The sequence below is a fragment of the Crassostrea angulata genome, chromosome 5, assembly GCF_025612915.1.
Source record: "Crassostrea angulata isolate pt1a10 chromosome 5, ASM2561291v2, whole genome shotgun sequence".
In the NCBI taxonomy this organism is placed as follows: Eukaryota; Metazoa; Mollusca; class Bivalvia; order Ostreida; family Ostreidae; genus Magallana; species Magallana angulata.
In genome coordinates, this window is record NC_069115.1 from 34,625,206 (window position 1) to 34,643,770 (window position 18,565).

The following is an 18,565-nucleotide window of genomic DNA, read 5'->3' on the forward strand; positions in this document are numbered from 1 at the left end:
AAAAATCACAAAAATAACAACTGCGAAGCGGTGTCTAAACCATGCAATGCGAAACCTGACAGACACAAGCAGGAATTGCATGATGTATGAGAAAAAGTGTAGTCGGCATATATTTATTCATGTATAGCCTATACTTAATTGAGTCGCCGAAGACAAATGCAATGAGAAATATAGATAGATGCTGATTTGAAGAATTGCCCAAACACTTAGCACCACAGTACTGTACATCATTGCTTGCAAGTTGTTACTTTCCTCGGTGTTACAGATTGTAGAGGACTCTGAAATAAAATGAATTCGCGATATTGAAAATATAAATGCGGATCTAGAACATAGTGTATCACAATAGTAAATCCTGATCCCATCAATGAGATACAAAAAGGCATTACATATTTATCCAAATTCATATAGTTTTATCTGGTTGAGCAATAATACTTATGTTTTTATCTAAAATAAAGATGTTTTATATATATTCAATAAAAAAACAAAATCATAATAAATGAACAGACATATATATCCGTGATATAAGTCTATGTTCAAATTCCCTCTCCTTGGTGCATTGCCTTTTGTAACATGCAGCGATTTTTGAAACCAGGACATCGTGTTTAAAAAAAACCCTACACAAATTCAGTCAAATCTATCAATATAACATACATTTGTATCACCTTTTGTGGAATAAAATTAACTTCCTTGTTGATCAAATGATCATACCACGTCGATGTCATAACCGATTTTTTTTTTAATTCTTAGTTTCAAAAAAATTTAATGCATTTTTGATACTTATGATGATGCGCAATATGTATAATGTAGTACCATATTATGAATTACTGAAAAATGACGCAATTTTAAAGAAACTACTTACCATATTATTCGTTAAAAGCGATGCATAATGCAGACGTTTATAGTTCTGTTTGAAAATAACGCTTTGATTTTACCTCGACAAAGTTAAGACAGTTAAAATCAAAATTGAGAAATATTCTATTATTTCGAAGATCCATGCATGCAAAATTAAAGAAACTAAGCTAAATCAATCACGAACTTACCATTACAACCTATTATGTGGTTACAATTTTCCATACTGCAATTACATTTTGACTGACATTTAAATCCAAAGGATGGAAAGCGACACGGTATAGTGCAATCATTTCCAACGAATCCTGCAGAACAATCTGCAAATTAATTTTTCAAGTTGTTTAGCCATAAAATAATATGTTTTGAATTTGTTTAATAATTATTTAACATTATGAAACTTACGTATTTTTTCAGTCGTAAACCGACTAACGGAAGTTTTCTTAATGTTACTTTTAGTTGATATTGGTGATATTGTGGGTGATCCATCTATAAAATAAAATTTGTATGATGCATGTTGAAAATACTAAGCTTTTTGTAAATCGTTCGAATTATCAAACAAACCTTTACATCCAGTCGATCGATTGCAGAAAGTTTCAATACAGTTACACACATTTTGACATCCTCTTCCATAGCTAGGGTAGCGACATTTGATAGTGCAATTTGGTCCGGTAAATCCAGTATGACATTCTTGAATTATGAAATATAACATACAACTATTTAAAAAAGTTCAGTCTTTTTATACTTGAAAACCAATGTTTATTCAATCTCAAAGGAAAATAAATACTTTATATATGCAAGTTGATAGAAAAAATAACAACCCCTAAAAATAGTAAGTTGAAAGAAAATTTTTAACAGGTACCTTGACATTTGTTGAAAGTAGTATTCCAGGTTTTACAGGCTGCATTGTAATTATCTTGCGCCCTATAAATACAACACGGTTTTTAAAAAAAATTGGCTTCCAAAAATGACCAAAATATAGCAAAGGAAATAATAGCATGTATAATTAATGTCATCAAAAGACTGGAGTTTGTGAAACTACCTATGGCTCGCTGGGGTTTGTGTTGATGGTCCAACTAACATCAAGACGCTTCCGGTGAAACAGAGGACAAATGCACAAACTCCGTTCAGTGTCGTCATCTTTTAAGATTGTCAGTCTTAAATTCTCTTTTTAACTGAAACGCTTTTATTGTCCGCATATATATGACATGAGAACGATAAGTTAATGATGTTTCCGGATTTACTGTTTCCTTCCTGTAAGGAAATTATATTTTGGTCTCATGATTTAATCAAAAACATGTTTTGAATTCGTGTGACATAGTCACAATTTGACTTTTGGGTAAAGGGAAAAAATCTTGCGTTAATATTTATATTCATAATACAGCTAAGAGTTTTCTTTTTAGTGGATTATCTGTAGCGGGTAAAATGAAAAAAACAAACCAATGAATCAATTTATGAAATGCAATAACGAGGTAATTAATAATAGTACTACTAGTTTAATAAGACTAAACAACTACATGTATATCGATTCATTACAGTAAATGAGAAACTTCAAGAGTATTGTGCAACAGTATATTCAAGAAGTGTTGTAAATCAGATGTGAATACACAAGAAATCCGAAGAACGTTTAGAAAACTTAAAATTCTAATAGTTTACCAAAATCAATAGCATCAACACTTTTTTTTTTTCTACTCTTTACACTGTTATCCCCCATGGTAAATTATGAAGTTCATGCCTTTTGACATCGTTGATATCTGCTTTTTCAATAAAAATGATCACATAAATTTACTTACATTGTCATCGGTCATTTGCAAGACTATTTCTTAAAAACCAGTCGGATTGTGTACACAAATGCTCTGAAGTGGATTTTGAAGAGATTGCTGAGTTTCTGATAGGCAACATCTATGTAGTTTTTGAACGACCTTATCATCAAATACAAAATTTGGAAGGGTCAGCAGAGGATGCTCACTCCTCCGTGACACATGATCATACCTTTAATTTTTAGAGGTCTCTGTTTACTCCTCTCCTGTTTTGTATTTTCTTTTCGTAATCACCTTATGCCATTATATTCATCAAGGCTAAAGACCATATACAAGAAATTGTACTTGTATAACTAAACAATTGCGATTATTACTGTCCTGCTAGCTATCAGAGATAACAAATACGAAGTTGCTCTCAAACATTATGTAATCTGCAAAAACAATTGACGAACTAGCTGTTGTAAAAAAAGCATAAATACACCTGACCTATAGGTTTCTGATAAAAATTTGTTCGTTTATTTAAAAGACCTTACATTTAAAGGGGATATTTTTTAGAAAAGAGAAAACTGGATGAAATATTTTGAAAATAGTTTTTTGGGAATCAGGGAATCAAGTTTGATCAATTCTTAATAGATTTCTAAATATGAAAACGTCAGCTGTTTTAGGTCCACCCATGGGTTAAAATTTCATAAATGCAAAATAGAAAAAAGGTTTGGAACATGTTTAGAACTTTGAAGGGACAAATCTAAATAAAAATAAAATTAGATTTGTAAAATCGTTCTTCGACGACAGGATAGTCAATATCTTACAAAATCTCGTAAGGTGTCATCCCCAGACTGTCAACATGAACATGTTAGCCAATCAAAAGCTTTGACCATGCTCTACGTATATCACCTGTTGTCTAGTTGATAACAGGAAATCAACTCAACACATATACATTGACAATATGGTCCCTCTATGCCTATTGCTAACCACGATTAACCACTTTTAAGATCGAAAATGCATTTACGCGATCAATGATTTAAAAAAAACCCCTTATTTTTAAATAAAAAAATAATTAAACTTACCAACATAGTTTTTAAGACAACAAACAACTTTCTTATACTTTCATGTTAAATACTGAAATCTGAGTGGTATAAACGCAGTTGGTAATCCGTTATATTACCCTCAGCGTAAGCAACATACTTGGCAACGGTAACACAACGAATTGTTACATTGCTACATTGCTTTGAAATGTAACACTTTAGAATATTGATGTCATGATTTATGGTTAACGATTGTTTACCTTTTGTCAACCAGTGTTTATATTTTCCCAAAAGAGAATTGATGCATGAAGAAAACACATGAAGTGTGTAAATATAAAAGTAGCATTCCTTTAAGATAATTCTTACGTACAATGCATTATAACAAAATTAATTTACTAATTTGATTTTACATTGTATGTACATATTGCGATGTTTGGTGGACACCGAAAAAGACTTGCATGTCATGTTAAATAAAATGAAATAGAAATAATTTTTCAATGAATGTCTATGATAATTTTTCCTGGGAAGAATTGCAACGGAACATGAACATTAAATACTCAGGACCGACAGACAGCGTACAGAAATCACTTGAGCCTTCGAGTCATGTTTAGTAAAAATTAAGTTTTGATTTTTGGCTAAGTATTCAATGACGCAAAAATGCGACTTCCTCATTTGCTTATCGAGTCGAATTGAGCATGATTTTTTTGCTTTTTGTTAAAATAACAATGAAATGCCAAGTATTTATTATTAAAGACTATATATGGTTTGATCCTACAATGGCCCTCTTAAATGAACATCGTCATTTTATTGTAATTCTTTGTTTTATTTGAACAAATATACATTTGAAGTTTTTTCATAACCTTTATTTTTATTAAAGTACCAACAATATAAAAATATGACATCATAAATTTTACCTTTCCTCGCCATTTTCGCATTTTAAGCATAAAACAGCTAGTTTTGAAGCAGTTTTTCTTTTAGGAAACATTGAGCAATTGCTTGAACAAACGAAATATTTTCCGCAAAGATATACTTATCCAGTACTTTTAAGTGACAAAAAATTCGTTCTTGTTTAAAGTGTCGCTCAATATTTTCCATTTGAAAAAAGATTAGAAAAGGTCAATTAATGACTGATTTTGATTAAATGATAAAAATAACGCCTCTTCTGACGTCATAAACTGCCAGAGAGTGCAATTGAATTAAAAAAATGGAACAAAAATATCTTTAATACCAACAAACTTTTCTTAAAAATGAAAGAACAATTTAATGTCTCTGAAACACATACAATATGGCGAACTATGGTGCCAAATTTGACATAAATCATATATTTCATAACAACAAAGTACTACGAAATGCTAAAAAGCACCACATTAACATGTTTTAATTATGAATTGACTATGTACATGTATGTAACTATTATTTTCATATACACTTAACATCTTCAATCCTATGCTGCATAGTAAAAGTTTGCATTTTTGTTCACTGTTCTAAATTTTTTAAGAAACAAAATGATTAAACAACTTGTCAAATAAAAACAGGGCAACGCTTCTTATTTATATCAACTTTGATGAAAATCAATAAAAAGATTTTTTGAAATAAAAACAGTAAACTTATTAGCAGAGAGAGAGAGAGAGAGAGAGAGAGAGAGAGAGAGAGAGAGAGAGAGAGAGAGAGAGAGAGAGAGAGAGAGATTAATCATAACACACTCGTTACGGTTGAATTTTTTTTCATCGGGCCATCTTTGATGATAATATCTCGTTTCATACCAGTGAAAAACTAAGACAAGCTGAAAGAACTCTGACTTGATTTGCACGTTTATTCCAACATATTTATATTCATTTCTGTTATCAATAAATAGCCGAATCGGATACAAATAATGCATATGCCATGTATCATACCATTAATTTTAACAGTTTTACATTAAGAAGGTTTATGATATCGATTATACTTAGGAAAAAAAACGTATTTGACAAATCAGTGATGAAAATACCTTAAAATCTTTTGAATATTCGATTTGAAATATTGATTAACTCCATTTTATATCAACATATTATTTATTTAACTTTTATGTCCATGTAAAAATTTTTTAATATCATTTTATTCAAATACATTATATTTTGTATTAAAATCACACGATACCAAACCACATGAAAGACAGAAATATATCACACATTGTACAGCTGCCCATACTCCAAGAACTATGGTAATGTAAATCAAGGCTTCAGTTTGCGTACGTTCATCAGAGGCACAAGGCGGAATGGACACTAAAAACATAAAAAAACATTGCCAAGTGCAAACAATTCTCATACTTCATGGTTGACAAATGCTTTTGATTATTGATGTAGAACATCAAATTAAACTGAATAATTTCAATATTGTATAACATTCACTTTGTGATAACAATGACACTTCAATTTCTGATGCACATTTTTTCAACGATTGTTACAGACAGAAAAGTGTACACTAAATGTTAAAGAGAAAACAGAACATATCAGTTTAGTTATTCGTACAAAGAATTTAAGTAAAAGTAAGATTTTAGTAATAATTCAAAAAAGAACAGCAACAAATAGCAACAGTCAAGACAAAAAAAGTTTAAATAACACTTTACCATTACAACCCATTAAGGGATCGCAGTATTCTTTACTGCAGTTGCATTTTCTTTGGCAACGACCGCCAAAGGCTGGATACTGACAATGTTTTTCACATCCACTCCTATTGTATCCCTCCGAGCACTCTACAACAAGAATCTTTACTTCATTATAACCACAAATGCCATGACTGAAACTGTAACACGTATTATTTCTTCATATTTGATTTATCTAAAAAACACTTGTATACAATGTAAGGACCAAATATACTTGGATAATTACGTTGCAATACAAAATATACAATATTCTGTTATAAACGTTTATCGCTGAATATATATCGTGTACCTTACGTTAAATATATATTGTATATTCTAATGACTTCAGATAGATTATTCAAAAAAGCTAGATTTGCAATAGAATGGAATCTAGCGCGGATTTATACAACTACCAACGTTTCAAACTAATTACTGGATGGTTAACAGTCAAATATAGTAATCTCGTGTGAAGGGCGGATGCGTTTAAAAGCTGTTATTCAGGCATCGCTATGCTCCATCGTACGTCGATTCCTGCCAATATTTGCATATAGCTTTGGCAATGGTATTCTGTTTTTGGTCAAAACGGCTCAAAATTTGGTCTATGGTGTATAGACGTTGTTTCTGCAAGTCTGCGTTCCAAAGTCATCCCAGAGATATTTATTGAAGTTCAGATCGGTTTAATTTGTTCGCACTTTTAATATTAAAATTTCATTCAAGATGCATACACAACAAATTCAAGCTCAATCATTTATAGATAAAAAATATATTCACTCCCAGCATTTAAACACTATTGGCTGCAAGTTATTATCAACATGACATCGAAATGTTAAGTGTCCATCAGAAGCACAGCGTTCAGTCCTTATTTTGGCAGAAAAACTGTCTAACATCATCACAAAACTATTGCGTAGCGATCATGTTTCCTCACACTAGCGTAGAAAACGTTCTATAGGACTATGATGTCATCAGCGTTCAATGAAGCGAAAATTGATTTGTTTTCATAAGAGATGCTCGTTTAAGTCCACTAACTTGATGACATCTTAAATGCTGCTTGCATCAATCAAGATGAAGACATCGGTGACTTTGTGTCAAAGATATCATACTGTTGGACGTCTAAATTGCGTTACCGATGTGAAACGGTTGTTGATTATTTTGTCTGAAACGCCTACTTCAGATGTATTTTTTAGTTAAGTCTGGAGAGTCCTGGGAAATGTACTTGCATTTTGTTCTTATAGGAAGTAAACTATTGATCCTGTCTTGTCGTTTTGTTTGACACAGACGTTCGGTGACAATACATATATGTGTTATATTTCGATTTTTTCAGCAAGGTTTTGTTTAAAGTGACCTGAACACGATATCACCTTCAGTTTTGAATTAAGGAGATTCTTTCATCACCAGAACAAATATATTGTTTTTAACGCTTACATTTTTTTTTGGTTTTGCGTTTGCAATAAATCAATGTTGTTTTTTATAACTTTGAGTGGTATAAGAAAAACTAATTAACTTTACAAAACTTACCAGCACACCCTTTTGCAATATTGCAGCGTTCTTTGTTACAGTTACACTTTAACTGACACAGATAACCATAATTTGGATATCTACAGGGAATATTACACCCCTTTCCGAAATAACCCGCTGGGCATTCTGAAAAACACAGTTAAACACACTAATACCGAAGTGACCAGGAAGGGCGATTTTGCTTCGTTATAAGCGTAATATTCGTTATATCTGTTTTCAACATTTTATTAACTCACAGGAAATGAAAATACTTTTCTGTAGGCGTCAATTTATTATAAGCGTGTTCGCTATAATTGTGTTTTACAGTATATCCATTGTAATAACGTAATAAAACGTACATGTATCAATTAAATTGACATTAACATAAATTGACGAGGATTATAAGGAAATTAACCTATTTTATTTGCTGTAGAGAATTCGACAGAACTTGTTTCTACAGAGGTCATCAACCTCTTTGGTGATGAAAGTGTCGGTGAACCACCTAAATATGAAAGAGACACGTAATATAAGATTCTAATCAATATCGTTTGTAAAGATACTTGATTGATAACAAAAATATCAAATTTGGATTAATAGTTTGAATATACTTTTACATCCAGTAGCTGGGTTACAGTAATTTTTATGACAGTTGCATTCACTTTGACAGTTGTTACCATAGCCAGGGTAACGGCAAGATATTTCACAATTGTTACCAACGAAGCCCAAATTGCATTCTGTAAAAGATATAAAAATCGTTACAAGCTAAAGTCATTATATTTCTAATCTACTCTGCATTATTTATACTAATGTTAACACTATATTTTAAGGCTTTAAAATTCTTGAAAGTTAGCTCTAAATTCCTGAATAATAAAGATAGTATGTATGTTCAACAGGCAAAAGTACACTTAACGAGGTAATATGAAATGTGACAAAGAACGAAGATGTGAAAGGTTTTTGAACAAAATCTACAATGGTAACTTTATCACCAACCCAATGATAAAACGTTATTGAAACTTCATGGTCTGATATATTACTTGTCTTTCATCACTTCAACTGAAGAAATATAATAGTATTTTAAACCTTTAAAAAATGCAAATGTCACGAACTAAAATTGTTCCTGTTTAGTTTGTTATTTAGGTATCATACAACACAACAACAATGCATTTTATAAATTTTTATTATTTACCTTGACATTTGTGTAAAGTTTCATTCCATGTTTTGCACTGTTTGGCATTTGTATCTGGTCTATAAAATGAACAATGATAGAACAATCATTTTTAATCATCATTGAAATAGAAAATTGTTATAAAAGTAATAGATGATAACAAGTAAAAAACGATTTACCTGACTGGGTTCTGCTCTGATAACTGTATATATAACAATACACAAACGAAGTAAAGTAAAAAAGAGTTATGTATGTTAAAATCGGGACACATTTCTCTACATTCTATTACAACAATAAATGTATCAAAAATACTTTATACCGCACCACAAACTTACACGCTAGAAAGTATCTGGCAAAAACATTTCTTCCTTGATTATACAGGCTTTCTTCCTGAAACAAATTTCCTGCACTTCACGCAAACAGCATTCTTTCCTATATTTTCGATTGAACGTAACTATTTATACAATAAATGTACTCTGGCATTAACAGGTTTTGGTTTTGAAAGAATGCAACTTGTACATATTTAGATCAAGAATAAGTACTCAGGATATACAAATATATAAATCTTCGTAAAGAATGTGGTTATGTAAAACAGAACAAGCAGAACTGAAACTTATATCTATATATGGAAATAATATATGGACATTATAACTTTTTGTAAAGTCATCGTACATTAAAAAAAATACTTGTATATTTTCTGCGTGCAGATGTGGTGTCACATCTCGCATTATTTTTGTGAACTATCAGTTATTATGTGCAACAATAAATTGGACGATTTTTAACAGCTGTTTTTTCATTGTATATGATAAAACTTATTATGCAGCATTATTAAATATTATATGCAGCTAATATTTGTCGCCTTTATGTTTCACTAACAAACCAGGTGCATGTATAAGTAACACTTAATTATTTTTTAATTTCATTTTAGTTTAAAGGGTCAACCATTTCATACACATTAGTTAGTTTTAGTAACGCATTAAAGAATTTAATCACATCCTGTGATATGCTTTTAATGTTAAATTGTTTCCTCATTATATAATTGCCCTTCATGAAACATATACCAGTTTGAAATGCCTAGCTCAAAGTCATCGATATAAATTCCGCAGTTTAATATTCTTAATGGAGACTTAAAATTGTTAAATAAATTTGAAATTCAATGAAATAAATTGGCCTTGTTATACGCCTTAATTACCTTTTGAGATTTGTAAGGATAATAGTGTTAATATCAAAACAGCATTTATTTCTGCACATTAGGTTAATTATCTCAAGAGTTTAGTTTGTATGATCAATAAAGTAAGCAAAGTTAAGAAATTTTATAATTAAGAAGTTTATAAACCCAGCCTTAAGAGATTAAAAAAGGATTGACGTGTATGTAGATAGAGCTAAATGAAAGAATGTGTATGAAATATGAGACTCGTATTAAATCAAGGCAGAAACCAAACAATTCTCATATATTCAAAAACTTGATAATGAATGAAAACATTTAATAGAGAGAGGGTCATTAAACCTACTTTTCAGACATTATATCGTAGTTCTAACAATCATCAACAGACCAATCTGATTATCCCCGGCCTTAACGTACCATAGATAACAACATTAGAAAACGAATAATGATAATGATACAAAGACCAAAAATTGGTGACTGTAACCTTAAAAAAATATAGGTGGTTATATCACCAAATAACACAGTCACATTGTTTCGTGATTATAGACTTAATAATATCATAGTTGTAAATTTGACAATATACATGTATGAGCATAAAAATACCAAAAGGAGGTTACTGTGATCTGTATTTTAATATATGAAGACATGAGCATGCTTGCATGGTAATTTCACAAATCGTATCATTGCCATTGTTGACAAGATAACTTTTCAAGTTCTATCTTCCCTATAAATTTCTCCGTTCAACATTGAACCCCTCAATGAACCTCAGACGGATCATGGTTTTAACATATATGTGAACAATTTAGAATCTTTACTATATAAAGATGTTTATATAATATTTTCTCAAATTGAAGAATTGTCGTTCTTGAGAAGAAATTCACTTTATATTTCTATATTGAAGTTTGAACCCCTACTTAAGTCAAATTATTAGTCACGGTTTAAACAATTTATATCTACACTATCTGGGGATGCTTGCATTTTAATTTATTATCACAAAGTTAAATCATTGTAGTTTTAGAGAAGAAGGTTTTTTAAACATATTTCCATGTTGAACTTTAAACCCCATCTGCTTCGAAGATCACAATTGAAGCATTGTAATCTCTTGGGAAGACAATTTTAATACGTGTTAATTTTGAAGACTAAACTATATTCTTGTGACATTTTTCTTATAAACATACAAGACTTAAAAGTATTATTCACCTACAACCCACTCATGATCACCATATTTGTCAAATGGCTTTTGCACTCTAGTAGAGCGACTCGGACTCGTTCATTACCTTGATTATACCCGCACTTTCTAAAGAAAGTTCGGGTATATTGTTGTTACTCTGTTCCGTCCGTCTGTCCGTCCGTCCGTCCGTCCGTCTGTCACGTTTTCCTTTCTCAAACTGCTCTTACATCTTATAAACCAGCAATCTGAACTCTTAGAGTTTGATTTGGGGTGTCATGTTGTTTTGTAAAAAGGTTTCAAAAATTCTCTGGTAGTCCTGGGGGTAAAAAAATTGGTAAAAAATGACGTTTTTTCACAAAAAACCTTCTTCCTCGAACTCCTCCTACATTTTCAACAGTAGACAAATCATCTCTTGGAATATGTTTTAGGGTATCCTATAGATGCCCAATAAGGTTTCGGAATTTTCAATTTTGTCCTTGGGGTCTATTAATTACAAAATAACTGGTTTAAAAAACGTCATTTTCTTTTTGCAGTAGCCAAATGATCTTCTAGAATATGATTGGGGGTGTCATATAGAAGTGTGATCAGGTTCCAGATTTTTTTTTTATCAAGGGGATCAGTAAGCAACAAAAAATGACGTTTGCAAAAAAAGTATGGTTCCCAGAACTCCTCTTACAACTTTTGGAGTAGCTACGTCATCTCTTGGGATATAATTGGGGCTGTCCTATAGATGTGCAATAAGATTTTAAAAATCTAAATTTCATCCAGGGAGTCAAATAGTAGCAGAAAATTGACGTTTATCACTAAAAATAAACCATAGATCCCAGAACTACTCTTATGATTTAATGGATAGACACATTATATCCTGGGATATGATAGGGACTGTCCTATAGATGTGCATTAAGGTTTTAAAAATTTAAATGTCAACCAGGGAGTCAAAACGTAGCACAAAATTTGACGTTTATCACTTCAAAAAAACATAGATCCTAGAACTCCTTTTATGATTTAATGGATAGACACATCATATCTTGGAATGTGATAGGGACTGTTCTATAGATGTGCATTACGGTTTTGAAAAAATAAATTTAACCCTGAGGCCCATTACCTACATACCTTAATGTTGATGCCCTTTAAGGATCAAGAATATATATGGTTAAGGGGTGGGGATCTCAACCGTTTTCGAGATATTCGTGCACTTCCTGTTCGAGGTGGGTCATGACCACCCCCGGGGCCCATGACCTACATACAGTTTGATGCCCCTTGACACAAGGAACAAGAATATATATGGTTTAAGGGTTGGGATCTCAACTGTTTTGAAGATATTCAGGGACTTGCTGTTTGAGGGGGTCAGTACCACCCACAGGGCCCATGACCTACATAACATTTGATGCCCCTTGACATCAGAAACATGAATATATATGGTTTAGGGGTCATGATTATAACAGTTTCTGAGATATATGGTAATTTCAAATTCCTGGGGGTGGGGATGACCCCAGGGGTCAGATCTAATAAACCCTATATATTATATATTGCCAGTAACAATCAATATATGATTATGAAAACCCTATATTGTTATCTTTGTCCGTTTTCAAGTTACCATTTACAATAAAGTCTACGATTCTTTCTACAAGGTTCAATGTTAGATCCCATACCCTTTAACCCCCCCCCCCCCCCCCCCCCACGAAAAGTGGTTTTCTAACCCAAAATGAGAAAAATCATACCAGAGTGCACAACTAGATATGCATGCCTATCATATCCCAGAGTTTTGTACAATTCTGTTCAGCCATCTCTGAGAAACAAGTTCAGAGTGGGAAAGAAGAAAACGAAGAAGACGAAGAATAATTATACATATATTAAGAACCGTACAAAACGCCATAATGATCTGATGCACCATGACCTAAGAAGGAATAATATCTTTAGATTAAGGTGGGGATCTTAATGGTTTTTATGATATTTGATAATTTCAGGAAGGGCACCTGGGATCCTGACCTACATACCATCTGAAATGCCTTGAACAAAGAACCAATAATATAATATGTACATGATATATGATTCAATTTAAGAACCCAGATTATTTATAATAGATGAATCATCTATGTTTTGTAATACTTCCTTTGTATATATACATGTATTAGTTTGTGCTTTGTTCTATATACTATTCATGTTCATGACTGTAGTATGGCTTAGTCTTATTTTAAATTACATTAAAAAATTGTCAAATATATATGACTTGGAACCCCCACCCCTAAACAAACTCAAATATAAACTGCCCCCCCCCCCCTTAATTGTCGAATGATCTATTAAAATCAAAATATAATTTTGCTGTCTAAAAACTTTTATAAACTGGTAAAAAATGTTATTATACAAAACAATTACATTACACCTTGCATATTTGACAAATGATTTATTGAGATTTGATCAGAGGTTATATTTTTACCTTGGGATCAATAACTAGTATTCATTGAGAAGTTAAAATTAATAACAATTAATAAATGATTCAAATTATAAATGTTTATACTCCACATTCACCCCCCCCCCCACCCCCCAATCTAACCTGGTTCTAAAGATTCAGTCTTCTTAATACATTCTTACATGTGTACAGTAGCAAATTTTAAATCATTTCTTGATTGCTTTTTCTCTCGTGATGCACATTGACATTTTGGAAATTGCTTAATTCAATTTTTAAGATTTATAAACAAAATGTTATATGCATGTGTATTCACCTATTGGGGCAATTGTAAAGTCTCCTAAACAAAACAGTGACATCATTAGGCTAGGAATTACCCACATGGATCAAACACTACTGTAACATATGAATAAGATAAAATACTTTATTATTTTTATAGTTCTAGAATGTCAGGGTGTCTCCAAGGGGGCATAATCTATATACAATTTTACGCGCAATGACACAAAGAGCAAGAATAAATTATATGGTTTAGGGATGTGGATCTCAGATCTCAGAAGTTAACAAAATATACAGACTGTATCATTATTTCCTATTTCATAAAGGCAGGGTGGGGGGGGGGTTAAAGACAACACCTGGGGGTCATTAATGTACTTTACACCATTTGATGCATCATAATGACATTAGAAGATATTTTGTATTTTCCTGTTTCGTGGGGGTCAGAACAGTCCCATAAGGTCATGACCTACAATGTATTTGATGCATTATAATACATTAAGAAAGAAATACTCCTTCCTTCCTATTATAACCCATATAAAAATGATAAGTGTCTACACTTACTTACATGTAATACGCAAATTTAATAAGAATTTGTTTATACAGGGTCAATATGGGGTCAACTCAATAGTGCAAGTCTGACAAATGAAAAAAATAACTTTTGCGACTAAAATGACAGAAACTTTACAAATGAGATAGGATAGGTAACGACGATAAGCTTAATATTTAAATATTAAAAGATGATGATACAGTATGCTGAAAGGGAGATCACATTTAGAAAGAGAAAGTAGAACTTATGTATGCTGACATCTCATTATATTGTGCTACTGCTACTACATGTATTATGCTTACCTATATTAGTCAACATCATAATGATAATCCAATTAAAACACAATAATGAATTCCTTAAGCTGATCTTAACTAATCCTTTTCTGCTTATGAAAAACACAGACATGTATGTATACATCCGAAGAGCTGGGTAAAACTAGTACCCTTAAATGAGACCTGCAGACCTGTGTTGTGTACGTAACTTCAGACAAAGATCAGTTATTTGTAACATGCGTGTATTTCTATGACCTATTCTTCAAATCCATTTGCACTATTTTATTAGGTAAATAACAGCTTTAAGGTGGTGCAGGACATCTGCATATTGTGATGTATTACTTCCTATTGAGATAAACAATAAAGTATATTAAATTATAATTAATTAAATATTTACCCCCCAAATAATGTTACCTAACATTGAAGTGCAATGAATGAGAGTGTTTACATGTCTGTAAGAGCATTGGGGTCCAATGTGTATTTTTGGTAATTTTACAATTGATATAAATGAATTTTTATTGTGAAGGGGGGGGGGGGAACCTTCACTCCCACCCCTTCTCTAAATCTGTGGACACGATGATGTACACGTAGGCACACAGAAGCAAATCTAAAACCGGCAACAGCCACGGGGAGGGGGCATAATTTAATTTTGTTTGTAATAATTATATAGACCATTATACTTTCTATGACATGAAATGTTAAGATTATTGATTAACCGAAAATTCACTGCAAATAGTTCAACCCCAAAATGCACATAAAGTGTTGCTCATGTGTATTATCATATGGGAAGGGATCTCATCCTTCAGTTATGAAAATTATAATTCTTAAATGTATTACCGGAGCTTGGATGTGGCATTCATTTTTAATCAAACTGGTGCAAAACAGTGTTATTTACGGGCAAACACTTGGTGCGGGTATTACTGTCTAATGACAGCATCTAGTTACTATTTGTCAAAGAGTTATTACTAAAAATAAATGATTCAGGTTCAACAGAAAAGGAATATCTTTATCAGCAATATTTTCTACTACATTGTACCTATAAGTTTGTAAACTATTTATCATAAAATGTATATTTTACTGTTTTAGCTAAAACCCTAATTTATACTCTGTCTCAATTTTTAAAAAAATCCGAACATTGTTATCATTATTCTTTGTTTTCCATACACTTTTTGCAACATTGGATCATACATCCATAAAGTTGATTGTGGCCAGAGCAGGTATATAAAGTAATTTAATTCACAAAAAAAGGAATTGAAGTTCAACCTATATATAGCCAGAAAATGACCAGAAATTACTCCTGCACTTTATATATCTGTGTTTAAAATGCTTACTATTATGGATTTAAGGTTTAAATTGTAGAGACTGAACAAATCCTCTTGCATACAAGTGACTTTTGACCCTGTATCAAATAAACCTCTTGATTCTATACCGTTCATGAACATTTACTTTATTTTGGATGACAAATCGCGTTTGATTACAAATTTTGTGATTACATTTTGAATATGGCTAGTATTGAAATTTTTCTCTTTCATTTGCCCATCAACAGAAGATTGTAGTATTGTTTTCAAAATTTTAAACACTCGCAGTTTGTTTTGTAATAACAATTGCCTTGACCTTGACCTCATCTGAACCATTGTTTGAATTGTTGTGCACTTTACTTTCTATAAACGAGCCTCAGTTCAAATGATTGTTCATTACATATATGTACTTATGACAACCTTTATTTCCTACAAACTCTAGCATACTTCTTTCCTATCTTTTAAAAGAATTTCTCACTGCTTGAATATGGTAAAATATGCTCGGTGTATTGAACCAATTCTGTAAATATTTTACTTCAACATTCCTGACTTATCAATTTATTTCACCTTTTTGTGGTTTATTTGTCCCACTACACGTTGTTGGCGTTGTGAAAGAATAGTGATTCCCTTATATCACAGAGACATTTCTTGTATTTTGGGATCTTGTACTGCTGTCTTAGGTTCTTCTTCTGTTATGGGTGAAAATGAAAATGTAGCACCTGCCTTTTTTGCAGGAATACTAAATTGTTGTATCTTTATGTTTTTAACATCCATTTTATATGACTTCAGAAGACATGCTTGTTTTACTTCATGTTACAAACTTGGATTAAACAGTATTTCATATTCTCTTTGGTAAATGTCTTAAAATTTAGGCCTTTGCTTACCTCACTGATATGGTTTCTAAATAATCGTACGTCCCCCGTGAATCTGAATTATGAAGACTATTTTATAATCTACGTAAACTACTACATTGCAATACAACTGCCAATGAATGTTTTGCAGGATTGGAGCAATTCCTCTTTTATATTGATCTAACCATATAACATAAATTTCAAGCAATAAAATCTATGGCAGATGTTCAATGTTCACGTTTTGTGAACTATATATAGTTCCTTTTATTGGGTCTGTCCCTATCAGCAGAGAAATCTCTTAAGTTAAAGTGCCAACAAAAAATATTTCTAACCACCTGTGAGATGAGTGTATAAAAATAAAAATACATTTAATGAGCATTTTAATCACCTCTTGCTAACAAAGAACTTGGGAGACTCCACCTTCATATCATTGATATTAATAAGATACTTGCTGGCACCCGCCTTTTACTCTCCTGTATTTTAGGAGGTCAAGCTTAATTAACCAGAAACAAGGCGAACCGAATAAACATTCCTAATATAGTCATCCAAGAAGCCTATGGTTTCTTTTAATGTTTTCCCTTTTTAATATTTTTTTCTGAAATTTTATTACATCTAGAAACGTTAATACAAGAGCTTGAACTTTCTGTGGGATGTTACTTTCTTGTTTGCTCATCAAAAAAAGCTGTCAGATATTGACCTCCTTTCTTTTAATTCGCTAAGGGATGCCAATTAATATTCATAGACCGTCAAAACCGGAAAGATCTGCTCTGCTGTGTGAAATTGACGCTGTTTTAGCGAAATATACATCCCTGTGTGACGTCCGGCGAGTGTCATTGCGTTCAATATATTCATATCTATTAGCCAATGACTGGGCAGTTAACCATGAATTGACCCCGCCTTCATCAAATTGGAGTTTTACACGTACTGCCCAAAGTCCAAGCTCTTGTTAAAACAGTTCGTCGTCTAATCCATTCCACTAAAGGGATATGGATGAATATCCAAAACCATTAGGCCTACTTTCCAAAATAGAACATGCAATAAAAGACACAAATAAATCATTATTTTGAACAGTGTTTTTTTTAAATACAAGGTTGAATCTACATACCTTTGGTAATTATATCTTCTTAACTTCTTGGTTAAATCTCATGTACCCAGCCAAATATATAGTTATCTGACCGTGTTGTTGCCCAAGATTTGATATGTTTTTCTTCAGCGGATGTACTTCGTTTTTTTAAGTACGTATAAATCTGTCTTGTCTTGTTTTGGCCGCCTTGATCTGACAGAACATTTTCTCTGTATATCGCCATCAACTTTGACAATGTTCTTTGAGCAACATGTAACGTTCAAGCTACTTTATATAATGATGAACCTGCTTGCAGCATCTCAAACGCTCAGGATATTTTCAAGCGGCTAAAAGACACTTTATCTATGCGGACAATGATCATCAGGAGCAATGCTTGTGTGTTTGATCTCAAATTTTTACTCAAGAATGTGTTATCAAAAACTGAATAAACACGATCAAACACGGAGATGCAGATTTTCGAAAAAAAATCTAAATATATATGCCTGTCCAAAAAAATCATCCTAGATATATTGAAATCATTCTAAATGCTCACGTTACAAATTGACGCGGTTACAGTAAAGCAGGGCTGTTTAGAAAGCCCCCAA

At 31.9% G+C, this 18,565-nt stretch overlaps 2 protein-coding genes across 2 annotated transcripts; both read right to left on the reverse strand.

The window, feature by feature from the left end:
* Window positions 1-2,076, reverse strand: LOC128182670 (protein draper-like). Its single transcript, XM_052851357.1, has 6 exons — window positions 1,889-2,076; window positions 1,709-1,770; window positions 1,411-1,536; window positions 1,252-1,335; window positions 1,041-1,166; window positions 1-278 (listed from the first exon to the last, which is right to left on the reverse strand). The coding sequence occupies exons 1-6, from the start codon at window positions 1,984-1,986 to the stop codon at window positions 118-120; spliced, it is 657 nt and encodes a 218-aa protein (XP_052707317.1). The 5' UTR covers window positions 1,987-2,076; the 3' UTR covers window positions 1-117.
* A 2,441-nt stretch (window positions 2,077-4,517) lies between these two features.
* Window positions 4,518-10,015, reverse strand: LOC128184899 (scavenger receptor class F member 1-like). Its single transcript, XM_052854539.1, has 7 exons — window positions 9,090-10,015; window positions 8,932-8,990; window positions 8,354-8,479; window positions 8,161-8,247; window positions 7,767-7,892; window positions 6,237-6,362; window positions 4,518-5,892 (listed from the first exon to the last, which is right to left on the reverse strand). The coding sequence occupies exons 1-7, from the start codon at window positions 9,179-9,181 to the stop codon at window positions 5,726-5,728; spliced, it is 783 nt and encodes a 260-aa protein (XP_052710499.1). The 5' UTR covers window positions 9,182-10,015; the 3' UTR covers window positions 4,518-5,725.
* Between the last annotated feature and the right edge of the window lie 8,550 nt (window positions 10,016-18,565).